Raw genomic sequence first — 15838 nt, 5'->3', positions numbered from 1 at the left:
TTTATTTTAAAAAGTTAACACACTCTTCTGTTTCACAATCCCTTTCCACTTTCTCTCCCTTCTTTTTTTTCAGAACCGTTTCCATCTAGCCATGGCTTTTTGGTTTCTTTTCAACAAAAGTTAAGTTTCTCCAGCTGTTTATAAAGGTGTAGTATGAGAAATGTATAATCTGATTTCTGAATAAACATTGTAAAAAGCAAATGAGCATAACACTAAGCTAGAATGAATCTAGCTTCTAAAACTGTCTAATATTGTAAAATGTTCACACAAATAATGAATCATAAGACGCTACAGACATCAGAAATCCATTACTTTACTGTGGTGATTTGAAATCACTGTATCGCTTGAAATTTCCTTAGTCTTTTTTTTTTTTTGTCTTTATCTTTGCTTCCGTTTTTTTGTATTAGCACATTTCTAAATAAAATTGATAGTCCGAAAAGAAAATGTATATATGAAACGAAAGAAAAGTACTTGCAATTGTGAGAGAACAAAGCTCGAAGATTTAATTGGTTATTGAAGGTGACTGGAAATCAAATACTGGAGGTGAGAGAATGGTCAGAATACTGGAGTAGTTTTTAACTCCAAAAATCAAATTCCCTCAATATCATGACAAAGCAAACGCAGGGGGTGGAGAGTTAGGTTGGATGCGATGAAAATGGATTCAAGGGAGACCAGAGAACTAATTTGGTGTTTTGGAAGGTAGATAACATGCATTATAGGGTAGTTTCTGTTTTAGATAAATGTAACACAAAATTGGGATGTGCACTCCACTGAAGGTGCATATAGACGTAATTAGGTCATATTATCCGACGGCAGCCGGATCATACACCATGGGGTGCTCAACGGCAACGGTGGGCTCTTTGACAGAAAACATGGGTTGAAAAAGAGTGAAGATTAAAGCTTCTCGCCAACTTTCAGATTTGGATTCATTCAATTTACTCAACAATAATGTGTTGGCAAGAAGAGGGAGAATGAAACCATATTGATAGAGATGGAATACAAAAAGAAGAAGCTGAGAGATGAAAAAGTTGAAATTAAAATAAAATTAAAATAAAATAAAGATGAAAAAGTCATACACAATCAGCAAGTGCCACATAAGGTAAAATGTGCAAAATCAGCAACAAAGTGGATTCAAGGACTATTTTTAAAAACACTTTTTTTCAGGGACGTTTTAAAAAAAAAAAAATGCATAGATCAAAACTAACTTGCGATATTTACAGGGACCAAAATCAAAATCATCTTTCATCCTTAGCATAATGCGTTTTTTAAAAATCCGAAACACTTGTTTGGCCATGACATTTACTTATAGGAATTTCATGTCACAAAGGAAACTGACGTCGTTAAAACTTAACTGAAACAATGACACGTGAAGGTATGAAATTCATCAGGAATGTAAAAGTTTTGCACGGGAGTCTCTTGCTAATACATCAATACTTTGCACTAACATGACATAATCCAAAATATTTGATCTCATTCAAAAGTTTAATAGTTAAACAATGATGATTGATACAAACATCTTCATCAAACTTACAAACCGAATTGCAATTAAGATACTATTTCCCTTCTTTAGATATCCCCACCATAAGCATAGTTGTAAATTGATTTTATGTTGAAATTGTCTTCACCATTGTCAACAAGAATTGTAATTTTACAATACAATGTTGTAATTCCAGTCACTTGAAATATACTATCTAGAATCAATCTTCATTCTTACAAAATTTGGAAACATCTAAGCCATTTTTTTATCTTAACAAAAACAGAAAAGGAAAAAAAGAAGAGAAACAAAGATGCGAAGAGACCCTTTTTGCATGGGCTAAACATTGTCACAACATAAATTGGTCGACCGGTGCATCAGACCTCTTCGCCATTAACGGCGGTGCTCTATTCTAAGACCACGCTGTCGTCGTGGACAACCACCGCAATAGTTGGATTCTCTACATTTTTGATTCTCCGTCATTTAGTTGGAGCGACCCCCTCTCTCCAATGCCATTTTTTAGTTATTATTTTCACCTTTTATCTCTCAGGTTTTAGATCAATCAAACAGCTGGTAATAAAGCAGGAGAGAGCGCATCAAACAATGGGCAGGAGACAATCAATGTCTTTAGTCCTTGCATTTATATCATTTTTTTATTTGGTTCAAGTCTTTGTAGTATATAAAAATTTGGTTTTGGTCCATATTATTAGTTAGAGATTAAAAAAAAACTAATGTAGTGCCTCGTGAGTCAATGTATTGAAACCTTAGAGCACTATTATCGGTTGACATTGTGAGTGTCTTTGCTTTTCCCTATACTACTTTGTCAGACAAATGAGGATATTTGAGAATTTGGCATGACAACCGCATGCTACCGTGGTATTACACATTGTTGAATTTAAAAACTATTATAAAATTAAATTATGGTGTTAAAGGGTGTTATATATTAATATAAAATACAATTGTGATGTATATTGGGAGGTTTTGTGGGACCCATTTTAAAGTTTTGAAGAGTAGTATGAATATTTAGAAAATGTAATTGAGTGGTTTAAATAATAGAGAAGTGTTAAATAATATAATGTATTCAGTAAGATCCATTTATGGTATGGATGTGGATGCTCTTAATGTAGAATAACTTAGTTTACTTGTCATGAGAGTAACTAAAACAATCTTTGCACTACGATAAAAAATCATTTTTCAAAAGCAGTACGGAAATGTTCTACCGAGTGCTTGTTGTTCCCCATCTTCAGCAAAGTTCCATGAGTGGTCTACTAGACAATTGAGATTACTTATTCCCTCCGTTTCGGATTACATGAGCTAAAAGCTCATTTTATATGTATTAAGAAAAATGTATAAATAAAGGAAAGAGAAAAATAGTTTTAAGTGCACTTGTTAAGTATTTGTGCATTCTCCACTATTCATAAATGTAAAGTGGAATATATTGAATTGAAAATGATGAAAGTGATATTAATTAAAGTTATAAAGGGAAAAAATAATTAATATTGTATTGAAAAGTGAAATGACACGGTTATTTTGGATTTTTTTTTTTTTTTTTTTGCAAATTGCTCAATTATTATGGGACGGAGAGAGTATTTGGGAACAGTAAAAATAAATAAAGATGAGGATGTAGAGTTTTGCAATTTAATTTGTTTGCAACAGAACAAAGTTTACTTATTTTGTTTGCAGAATGTTAGTGGCAGTTCGAACCCCCTCTATTTATTTGTTAGAATTACTAACAGTCAAGTCTTATTCAGCTTTTAGTATTTTCTATTTAAGTGATGAGTTCGTGGGATTTTACTACATATCTGATGTCGAGTTGCACTTGTTGATCACATGGGTAGCTACATGTGGGATCTTATTCACTCAGATATACGAGTTCATTGCCCTACAGCTGTCAGTTGCAACTATTACACCGGAGTTCCTACATGTTTAAGTGTTTAGAGTTGTCCATCCTATAAAAAGATACACTTACGCTCGTAGGTTGCATATAGATTCTAACTTTTTCAGAGGTATTTGAAACATTGACGGATAATAGATTCATAAATTCAAAGTATCCTAACATTTCCTTTGCTTACCGATTCTTATTTTTTTTGGTTACAAGGCTAAAAGCTTACCGATTCTTATCGTAACGAGGTTAAACAAATTTGGATAGCACATTTCCATGTTTAGCATATAGTATAAAAGGGTTACAAATATATCTGTTTTAATTGAGTATTCTCAAAAAATTCAACAGGTAGCGTAATATATATTTACATCTGCCTTTTATACAAACCATATCTTACGGTATCTTCAAGTGCCATCTCTGAGCTCTTGCTCTTGGGTCCATATGAAATGCGACAGACAAACAATTACCATGTGGATGTTAGGATATATTTTTTTCCCATAAACAAACAGTTAACATGTAGGTCTAGTGATGCTCAAAGCTTTGGATTCGTTCATTTTAAAAGCCTTCAAATTCTAACAGTTTATGGGAAAAAATTCTAACAGTTTGAGCAATTACTCTTCCACCGAAAGGACGAAGAAAGTGACGTTGTAAATTTTTTTGATTCGATATAGGTATATAACTTGTTATTTTTTACTCCCTCCGTCTCTATATTTAAGCACCCATTTTTTATTTTATTTTTGTCTCTAATTGTAAATCTCTTTTTAAATTACTAGATGCGTTTATTTTTTTCTTAAGATACCTCTAATTAATATTATTATCTTGTCTTGAAATATAAAAAGTCAAATTTAATACACATACAAACAAATGACAATTTCGTAATATTAACACATAAAACAGACACATTAATTACACCGACAACATTTCTTAAGAAATGTGAAAAAGACAATGAATGCCTACATTAAGGGACGGAGAGAGTATATGTAAGTAGTGTATTATAGAATCATGAAAGTTCATATGTTAGCTCAATAGTAAAGTTTGACATCGTAAGTTCAAGAGATATGGCGTTTGAATTTCCACTGGATGGTTGTAAATTGTTTTGATGAGTGTCCGAAATCCTCCAATTCACGTAAAAACCAAAATAATATAAATTCAAATGAGATGCTGTAAAACATTTTTACACGAGCATCAAATCATATGACACCAAATAGATATTGTAAACTTATTTTAGAAACTAATCTTAAAATGTAGTATAATAAAATGATTTGATTGTATGCATGGATAAAAAAGTTTTATGTTATCGTTATACATATAAGTCAAATCAATTTTACTATATGTTTTTTTATTATATCAGCCCAACAACACCGTTTATTTAAAATAAAAGAAAAAAGGAATGAGAAGCATAATAATTAACCTTGCAGAAATTATAACCTTTCAATAAAAAATGTTGCAAAAGCTAAACACACGCACAGAAGTTAGTAGAAGAATATAGTCACCACGATAGTCATGGTAGTTTTATAGAAATGACCGTTACATTACATAAAGATTTTAAAGTAAAGTTTTGCATGCAATCATGTAGTAGTAGCATCTTGAAGATTTTTCAACCGGTTCACATAAAGCAGTCAAAATTATTCCCACAAAATAATTTATAAAACAGAATCCCTCCTGAATTTTCTGATCAGCCAGTCCTTGGTGTCTGGTGAGGTGGATTTTGATTTTTCCCAATTATTCTTCTACTTGACAAACTCAACAATTTGGCATATACTTTACTATAATCTGAAACTTTAATTATAACAACCTCTCACTACACTAATACAAACATTTTCGTCATAATTTTCTAAATATTCAAGATATGATCCGTGACATTTTCTTTACTAACAGTGATAATTGATATTACTTAAAATTAAGGGATGAACCTTCAACAAACTATAAATTTTTGAAAACCTAATCTTTAAAAAACATTTTTTTTACTACTCAATCGCACATGAAGCTATTATATATGCTACTACTATGTGCAATTTGAGCTCACAAAAAGTAAATCAAGTAACCAAAAAATTCTTGAATTGTAGATGTTTTAACCTATTTAATCATGTACTTGTAAATATTCTTTCTTCTCTCACTCTCCCTTCTCTCATATTCCCACTATTCTAATTTCCCTTCATATTCCTCTCTTTTATTTCCTCATCACATAACTGATTTTCGACATATTTCACGCTTAATCTCATTTTCTTTTTCTTTTATCTTTCTCTTCTCATTTTGAATTTAAACTCATTTTAAGTTGTTAATTTAAGTATTTCATTTTTTTATGTGGTAGGGGTATATGTGAATTAACTTCACATGCACCCAAATGAAACAAGTTCATATATAGGAACACATCTGACAAAAAATTTATAAAAAAAAAATGTTAACTCAACTCACGTAAATACATTTCAAACCTCTAATTAAATCTAGTCGCAAACTAAGATATGTAAGTTGACATAAACTAAGATAAAATAATCGAATATGTAATTAGTTCACTTACAACTTGGAAATTCTGCTCTAAAAAAAAACTTGGAAATTCTGAATTATTAGGCATCACGGGAACTAATTCATTTACAACTATTTGAATTGAGCTCACATAATATATGGTAATTCGGCAATTGCATATTGTACTGAAACTGAGTTTTTGTGTATGTTTATAACTATTTTTTGTTTGTTCACGTACCACTTGTAAAATGCTACTTACACATGCAATGAAATGTTAATGGAAATATATAACGAGCTTTAAAAAATAAATTTGGCTAAAAATATTTTGAATATTATTGTTAAATATTTTGTATTTAAGAGGTGTAACTAAGAAAACAATGATCCCCGTAAGCTTAACTCAGTTAATAGGGGTATTGCATATTATATGCAGCGGTCGGGGTTCGAACCCCAAATATCTCACTTCTCCACATTTAAATGTGTGAGCTCTAACCATTAGACTACTTGACATAAAAAAACTAAGAAAACAATGGTTATATATAATTAACAAAAATAAAGGAGTTAAGACTATCTATTTGCTAAAAAAATGGACAATGTCATTTAGTGAGGAATAAATACAAAAAAAAAGTAGTGAATCTACTGCTAAATGAGTCTCACTACTATTAATTATTGTCAAACTTCTGTATGTTTTTATCTTTTCAAATGAAAGAAATAGAGGAGTTAATCTTAACAAGATATTTAAATACGAGTCCTTTGACAAAATAAATGGAGTATACAATTTGAAGAAAGATAGATATAAAAAATAGATAATGGATTCACCATCATTAATTATTTTATATTTTTTCAAACTTTCTTTATGTCTTTTATCTGTTTAAATGAAAAAAAAATTAGAGACAACCATAAATGGCGATGGTCTTAGATTTTTTTTTTTGAGAGAGGCGATGGTCTTAGATGAACGCTAACTACATTATACATAGGGACATTTTTCATATAAATTGGAGTGGTGACCGGTCCAAATGAATTTCATTTATAAAAAATAGTGAAATGATATTTCTATATCTATTTTTTTTTTTACAACTTTTGAAATAACCATCTCTCTAATATTCACATGTATTTTTATTTTCTCTCTTCTTTTTTCTTTCTTCATTATTTTTGTTCAATAAAAAGAGGGAAAAAATAGTTGTCATAAGAGTTGTAGAAATATCACTCCTCTAAAAAAAAATAAGGTAAAAAGGAGAATTAGAAAAAGTATATTTTCAAAACATTTAAAATAAAATATGGTTTAGTGATTATAAGAGGTGACAGGTAGTGACTAGGTGGGTTTGGTTTGGAAAAAAAATGGAGCCAACAGCAGACAAGTTACAAGTGACACGAACTATAACATGCATGATTTTGTCACACCAATAATAAAACGTATCAAATGACATTATTACCCTTCAAAGCGTCCTAGCCGTTATCCAATTAACCCATACGTCATTTCAAAACCCAAAAAGGACATTTCCGTAACTCCCTACACACCTTCTTCTTCACACTCTCTCTGAATTCCAAACTCTCACACACTGACTGAACTGAATAACGGAATTATCTCATTTTCTCTCTCTAGCTCTCGGGTTAAGGTTTAGATTCTCTGATGGCTTCGTCTTCCTCCGATCCAGGCAAGTCTGCGGAGACATCAGAAGCAGTGGCGGCGGCGAATGATCAGCTTTTACTGTACAGAGGATTGAAGAAAGCGAAGAAAGAGAGAGGTTGTACTGCTAAAGAACGAATCAGTAAAATGCCTCCGTGTGCTGCCGGTAAACGCAGCTCCATCTACCGCGGTGTTACCAGGTAGCTTGCAACTTGAAGAGTGCTTATTAGATTTAGGTTCATTTTGGATCACTTTAAAGTTTCGGTTAATTAACTTATGATCTGTTTGGGAAGCACAATCAGTTAGCTTATAAGATCATATGATTAATAATTGTCCCTTTCTCACAAGTTTACTAGTTTGTGCCATTTTTTGAAGCTAGTTCAAGTACTCTCAATCATGTTATCTTAATTAAAAAAATTAATTTTTAATTAAACTATCTTTTTATGTCATTTCATATTTATAAGCTAGTTCAACAACTAATTGCACCAAACACCAATCAGCTAACTTATAAGTTAGTTTATCAGCTATTCACTATTTTTTTTTTAATACCAAAAAGAGCCTTAATTTCAATTTATTCTAGGCGTTATTAATAAACATGGTCGTTGCAAAAAGGAAGAAATGATGTTTTTCTATAACGTTTATTGTTTGTGGATTTTAGCTTTGTTTGGTTGTTTGTAACTGAATTCGGTGAAATGTGTATTAGGCATAGATGGACTGGTCGTTATGAAGCACATCTATGGGATAAAAGTACATGGAATCAAAATCAGAATAAGAAAGGAAAACAAGGTTTGGGCTGTTGAATACAAGTCAGGTTTAAGGTTTTGTGTAAAGATGAAATTGCTTATGTTTTTTGTTTTTGTGCTGTGCATGAATTGATTGCCCGGGAATTCGTGTTTGTGGTGATGGCAGTATACTTGGGTGAGTTTTCAATGTGATGCTCTCTTGTTATTCTTTTGTTCTGGTTTTTAATTAATTTTTTTTTTTTAATGCATTGTTAATATTTCGTGTTGTGGTAATGTTTGTTGCCGATGGGTTTTTGATAGGGGCGTATGATGACGAGGAAGCAGCGGCTAGAGCGTATGACCTTGCTGCTCTGAAATATTGGGGTCCTGGGACTCTCATTAACTTCCCAGTAAGATTATTGCTTGAATCGCTTTGCACTTAATTTGGAGATGGTTTGGATTTGTTGCCTTAATTAATTGAAATGCCATCTGTTTTTGTGATTTGTGTTTTCCTTTTGTTTGATGAAAATGGTGGCCACTCACGTCCTACTTCATATTTTTCATCAAAAGATTTTTTGTGAAATGACTAGAATTCTTCTTTTACCCAGCCACTTTTTAGTGGATCTGGCAGCTGGTGACTCTGAAGTTACCTCCAATCGTTTATCTGTTAGTATTTATGATTATGATGTGCTCTTTCCCTGACATGTCAGCTGGTTAAGAATCATAAAATGGAAATGTTTTGTTGGCAACTAGAATTTGATATTTGACACTATTAAATTCAGTGCTCTCTTGATAGGAAAAGGGCGTTATCTAACCACCACTTCTGGTATATAGCATAATTTTTATAGCAAGTTTGATCTGTATGCTGCAGGTGACTGATTATACAAGAGATCTCGAAGAAATGCAGAATGTTTCGAGAGAAGAATACCTTGCGTCTTTGCGGAGGTGTGTATATCTCTCACAAAAATATTAACATGTAACCTATTGCTGCTTACGTGATATGCTTGATGCAGGAAGAGCAGTGGTTTTTCAAGAGGGCTATCAAAATATCGTGGACTCTCCAGGTGTGGATCCATCAAATTGTTTTAGCAGAAATCGTCTGTCAGTTAAATTCTTTCTTTATCTCTATTCTCTGGCAAATCTGTGTGGGTATGACATAAGTGTATAGAGCTAATGATTCATTGACCAAGCTGACTGTGTCTTTCTCTTTACTGTGGAGCTACAGTTCTTGATCTAGTGTATTTGACATAGATTTGATGCTAACTTGAACTATGCTTTTCATTTTGCATGTTGTGGTATGTAAATTAGTCGATGGGGGCCATCATATGGTCGAATGGCTGGATCTGATTACTTCAGTAGTATACATCATGGTACGTGGTATTCGAATTTTATGTCCAAGCTAATATTTCATTGAATGGAGTATATGAACCACGTTCATTTGTGCATCTTTGATGTGGAGAAAAAGTTATATTTCAATTAATTCCAACTATTTTTACCTGCAAGATCACTATCATCTCACCTTTTTACAAACATTGAAGGTCACTATCATCTCACCTTTTTACAAACATTGAAGGTATAGGAGATAATTCAGCTGCGGAAAGTGAATATGTTAGTGGTTTCTGCGTAGAAAGAAAGATTGATTTAACAAATCACATCAAATGGTGGGGATCTAATAAGAATCGACACCCTGATGCTGGAACGAGATTATCAGAAGAAAAGAAACATGGTTTTGCTGGAGATATTTACTGTGAACTTAAAACATTGGAACAGAAAGTCCAACCGACAGAACCATACAAGATGCCGGAGTTAGGACCGCTGCACAATGAGAAAAAACATAAAAGTTCTTCAATCTCTGCTTTAAGTATTTTGTCAGAGTCTGCTGCTTACAAGAGCATGCAAGAGAAAGCTGCAAAAAGACAAGAAAATAGCACCGATAATGACGAGAATGAAAACAAAAATATAGTCAATGAGTTGGATCGTGGGAAGGCAGTAGAGAAACCCTCAAATCATGATGGCAGCAATAATCGACTTGACATTGCAATGGGAATGAGTGGGGCGTTGTCTCTTCAAAGAAATGTTTACCCATTGACATCATTCTTGTCTGCGCCACTTTTGACATCCTACAACACTGTTGATCCAATGGTAGATCCTGCTCTCTGGACATCTCTCATTCCCATGCTTCCTGCTGGACTTTCTCGTACATCTGAGGTTGGTATAATGACTAAAGTATTTTACTTTATTTACAAGGAAGAAGATCACATGAAAATCTCATTTAACAATGCTAAAAAGGCTCAGTGAGTTGCTTATAACAGTCTCTAGTAATGATCTGCAAGACAAGCTTACTACTTTCATTTAATGCTTTTTATCTCTTGATCATTTAAGATTAGTTAGCAAGACTTGAAATGGTTTGCATGAGTGTTTGTTCATCAATATGCTCTCACTGAATATTCTTTGAAGTGTTACATAATATAGCTTTTATTTTTACTTTTATGAGTCTGGTGATTCCATATTATGTTAACATGTTTATGAAGATATGTTTTCTTTTGCCATTAGACCAACATGATAGTGTTACTACTGTCAGCAAATTCATTCAGCCAATATTTTAAATTGGTTTAATATGGGAGCTTCTCATTTATATTATGGTTGAGATGCATAAGTTAGTGTAGTAGAATCAGTCGAGAGGACTGTAAATGGTAGGATAAAAATTGTTTATCACATCTTTGTTGGTTCACTTAACCAAGAATATTTGGATTAATGTGCAGGTTACAAAGACAGAGCCCGATTCAACCTACAATATGTTTCAGCCACAGGAGTGATTGGACATCCGAATTTCTAATTGAAGAAAGCCAAGAGCCTGAAAGCTGAGCTTTGTACCAAACAAACAACAGTGTAAAGTTCTAAACTCTCCCCCTTGGCTTTTTGCAATATCACATGGGTTGCTGAGGAGGAAGAAATGGAAGTACCATAGTTTTACATTGTGAGATAGATATATAGTAATAGAATTATAGCACAAATATTTACATTTCAAGTCAGATATGTATCAGTTGATATCTCTATCATGTATATGCAGTCAGCGTTAAACAAATTTTGATTTTCTGCGGAATATTCTGTACAGAATAAGAGGTGGAATGAAATTATGCAAGAACAAGGTCGTCAATTGACTTGCATAGATTTTTTTTCCTTTCTTTTTTTAGGCGTTAATATATTTCATCGTTTTTTTTTTTGTTGGAAAAACTAATATATATATATATATTTTTTTTGAGAGCTAATATATTTTATTATTCGTTACTAGAACTTTAATATTAGTAGGATTTGTCAAAAAAAAAAAAATGTAAATACTCGTAGGATGAATATAGTTGGGTACGTTGTTGTGTGCAAGTGTGAGTTATATTTCTCACATCGGATAAAAGAGTAAAGGTTGAACACCTTATAAGTAAGAGGATTCATTACTTTGGTGGGTGGGATACCTGTCTGTTATCTATGGTGGCTTTGCCGAAGCTTGTTTTCCAAATTGTTCACTTGAAAATGTCATGTTATCTATAATGAACTCTTTGGGATCCCTGTTTTATATGATGGGTTTGCCTGAGCTAAGCCTAAATTTATCTAAGACAGTTTTGAATGGATGAGATTAGACGAAAAAAATAGAGTAATCTTTCGAATGTTTTGAGAATATTTTTATATAGAATGACGAATTAATACTTATGATTACTTAACGTATTTTTAATTTTGAAAGTATTACAATAATATGGATTGGATTTGAAAAACTTACTCAAACATTCAAAAACACTTTAAATTCCACCTCTAATATAATTTTTTAGTTCCTTAAATTAGAAGAATTTTGTATTAAGAATAAAACTAAACCCTGGTAGGAGTGACAGAGGCAAGTATAGTCTTCTGTGGGCAGGGGCCTGCACAAATTTTTGTGTAAAAAGTAATTTTATTTTAATAGTAACTGCCTAATCTTCCAGATGTTCATGAACATAGCCAAACAAAATGGCAGCTTTAATAATATTCCTTAATTAACAAACGTAACTGGTGTAGATAAATCACAAATATGATACCTCTTGGTTTATACCTCTTGCGGTTTAAAATATGAGTAGTGATATTTTAACAACTATTTTGGTACACCTTTGAGACAACTTTATTGTTATCTATTTTCATTGATCAAAAACAATGAAGAGAGAAAAAAGAAGAGAGAGAATAAAAATATAATGTGAGTATGAGAGAGAAAGTTATAAAAAAATTGTATCAAAATGGTTGTACAAATATCATTTCTCTTAAAATACAACACATGAATGTTTATCTCCCATTTTAAAGGGATTACATGTCCAACATCTTTGACACAACATACACATTGATTTTGTATAAATTATATAATTATGTACTTTTATATTATTTTATATTTACAAAAACTAAATTATCAAGCATTTTATTTCAATTAACTAATTTTTTCTTATAAGCCATCGAATATCTTAAAATTTGTGTGATCAATCTTTAAAAAACATAAAAATTAAGTTTTTAAATACAAAATTTATCTATTTGTTTCTTAATAAGATTTTGTTCACTAAGGAACGGTAAAAACAATTGTTCTGAAGTTTATTTTTGGAAGCAAGTTGAGTTTGAAAATACACTACTTCAAAATGGTGAGTTTTAGTATGGGCAAAGGGGTGTATATGGGTTGGGTAAACCCAAAAAACCCATCAAACCCACCCAAAAAAATTCAAAAAAGTGGGTTGGATTGGATGATTGAGTGGATATGGTTTTAAAAAATGAAAAACCCATAAAAAATAATGGGTTTTGGGTAAAACTGAACCCATACCCAATAAACCAACTTACCCAATAATTTTCAAATTTTAATTTCATTTTCATAGGGAGGAAGAAGAATAACAAATGTTTTGATCATAAATTTAGTTTAATTTCTAAAATTGACATAACACATCCTCTATATTGAAAATTAAAAAAAAATATTAGAGTTACAAATTATGATGTTGCAATTTATAGTTACATTGATGCTAAAGCAATTTTACGTCATTCAACTTTAATTTATTTCAAGTATTCGATGATTAAATTTTTTATTTAATATTAAAATTTATTATTTTATGATGCTAAAATATAGTGAAAATAGGTTACATAATTATTTTAAGAAAATAAAAAGTTGAGAAATTTTTATGAAAAAAATACAAGGACTCGTCGTTTAGTCATTTCATATTAACAAAATAAAATAAAATTGGGTAACCCACTATCCAACCCAAACCAAACCGGAAATTAGTGGGTTTGCCCAAACCCACCCATTAATTTAACGGGTGGATATTTTACCTAACCCAAACCGGAGTACCCTATATGGTTCGGGTCTTGGGTTTGGCCAAACCCAACCCAAATCGACCCACTTACACCCCTAGGCAAATTGTCAAATTTTCCCATCTTAGATCAATTTTGTTTTACTTGTAATGAGTTGTACTCCCTATTCTTTTATATTCCAATTTGTACCCCTGGCTCAAAATTATAATTTGAACCCAATTAATTTGTTTATTTCTTTATCGGAGGGAGATACAATATTTTTTTAACACTCCTGCTAACCTTTTCCAGCCCCATTCTCAATTAAAAAACTTAATATAAAAACATAGACCAAATAATGTTACTAACATTTTCATACTTCAGATTTTATTTCCTTAATCTCCTCAAAAAAGAAAAGATTTCAATTATTTACCCTTCAGATTTTAGTGAAAAACGTTCTTCCAAAAATAAATATTATCACTTTATTTATTTTTATTTTTATATGAATATGACTTGGTTCATAAAAAAATAATAAATATACATCAACAAAATTCATATTATTTGTGAAATAGTTATTAAGGTCATCATTAATAATACTAAATTTACCTTGTTTTTTAAATAAAAAATTATAAAAATAAAATCAAGAAGTTCATGGCAAATTCTACCACATGCTAAAGGAAATGAACAAGTTCAACTATATTCAAAAAAATTAATTCTAAAATATATCATGTTTACATCAAACAACAACTCAAATAAATGATATCAATGTAAAAATTTATAATAAACAAAGTGAATAGAGAGTTATTAGTTTGAGTTAAACGTTAAAGAAGTTAGTGATTCTGACTTCAAACCGAACCAATGAGAAAATATTAATTTAAATACTAACATTTATCGAGTTTTTCTAAATAATAAAGAAAATGAAATATTGATTTTGATAAAAAAATACTAATAATTTGGTAACGGAAAGTAAAACAACACTGTTTTCAACATGTTCCAAATTTATAAATATATATCAAATCTAGGTGATTTGTATAATTTCAAATAATGGTACATCAATTTTTTAAAATTAAAATCCATCCAAATTTAAAATAAACATTTATGAACAATCTTATCTATTGATCTCTATTAACATTAAATCAATAGCTCTTGTTAAATTGACCTAAGATGAGGAAATATGCCAATTTCTCCATGCTAAACATTGCCCTTCAAAATATCAAGCTTTCGGAAGATATATTCATCCAAACAAAAGGCTTTGCTTTTTGTGCTGAGTTCAATGAACATTTGAAGTAATAAATGCATTCATACTCTTTTGTAGGGTATTGTTTTTGAAACTTCGCCGTCTTTTTAAGATGATATTGTCTTGCTCTTCTCTTAATGTCTTAAATGTTTAAGTTTTAAAAGATAAGCACGTCAAGTAAAGCACAGCAGGGGACATGAGTAAAGTGGGTCTAGATATAAAATTCTGCTTTAGAGAGATATCAGAAATAGATCGATATGTGCATATTTTAAGATGTTAGCAACACTCTTTTTAAATATTTTTTTAATATTTATTCCTTTATTAAATGAAATTATCGTATGTCTATCACTTAATGTAAGTTCAATTTTTAAAATGTAGACACACATTAATTTAAACTAATAAAATAATGAGTATTAAATAGACTATTGAAGAGAACCTGTTTCTAACACTACACGTTTCTCCTTTGGTGCAAGTGACACCACCGTAATTGTTGCTCCATTTCGTCTCGTAAAAAAAAACTTAAATGTTAAGTGAGAAACTGAAAATAAAAAAAAAAAAAGTAAATAATGTACAATGAAACCAATGTAAAAATATCTCTTCAAGTTGCCAATATTTTACGTTATCTTGCACCGTGCCGTCAGTGGCTTGAGAATAAATTATGACAAATGCATGCAAGTATCAATTGCCACACGGAGATGGCCAATTTTGACTCGCCTCAAATTCCAATATGGAAAATAAAACATGCCACTATCCCCACCATACTGTGACACAATTTTTTAGTGATGATACCGTAGGTTTTGGTATGGAGATTAAAAATTTGAAAATAAAATTCAGGTAAAATGTATGGCAGTTTTTTTTTCCTTTTTTTTACTAACCCTCCGGTTTCTAGAGAAATGATGCTGTAAACAAGTAAAGTCTTATCAAAGATTGTTTCACATAAAAATTAAAATGAAACTTAGGTTCTTCTGAATGATTTGTCTAACTCATTGTTTACTTGAACTCAATCACTTATATATGATTAATGATTGTAAAGTCACAATTTTTATTTTTATTTTATAATGAGAGCAAAAATAAGAAGTAAATCTCTCAATTTTTTAGAACTTATGCATAAACATATTTGTAGACACATGCACCCATCATGTGGATCATGGAACTAATTTTT

General features: G+C 31.1%; 1 protein-coding gene across 2 annotated transcripts; it reads left to right on the top strand.

Annotated features, from left to right (window-relative positions):
- Positions 1 to 7182: 7182 nt before the first annotated feature.
- LOC11418475 (AP2-like ethylene-responsive transcription factor At2g41710) lies at positions 7183 to 11366 on the top strand. 2 transcript variants are annotated; one of them, XM_039828210.1, is made up of 9 exons: positions 7183 to 7643; positions 8147 to 8229; positions 8353 to 8361; positions 8487 to 8575; positions 9037 to 9110; positions 9179 to 9229; positions 9474 to 9535; positions 9745 to 10373; positions 10928 to 11366. In XM_039828210.1, the coding sequence occupies exons 1-9, from the start codon at positions 7447 to 7449 to the stop codon at positions 10979 to 10981; spliced, it is 1248 nt and encodes a 415-aa protein (XP_039684144.1). In that variant the 5' UTR covers positions 7183 to 7446; the 3' UTR covers positions 10982 to 11366. The 2 variants fall into 2 exon arrangements, with proteins under 2 accessions (XP_039684144.1, XP_024625290.1); XM_024769522.2 differs by having other exon boundaries at positions 7190 to 7643; positions 9739 to 10373.
- Positions 11367 to 15838: the final 4472 nt, after the last annotated feature.

The sequence above is a fragment of the Medicago truncatula genome, chromosome 7 (assembly GCF_003473485.1).
Source record: "Medicago truncatula cultivar Jemalong A17 chromosome 7, MtrunA17r5.0-ANR, whole genome shotgun sequence".
Taxonomy (NCBI): Eukaryota; Viridiplantae; Streptophyta; class Magnoliopsida; order Fabales; family Fabaceae; genus Medicago; species Medicago truncatula.
The sequence above is the reverse complement of the archived record's forward strand: the minus strand, read 5'-3'. Positions and strand labels throughout refer to the sequence as shown.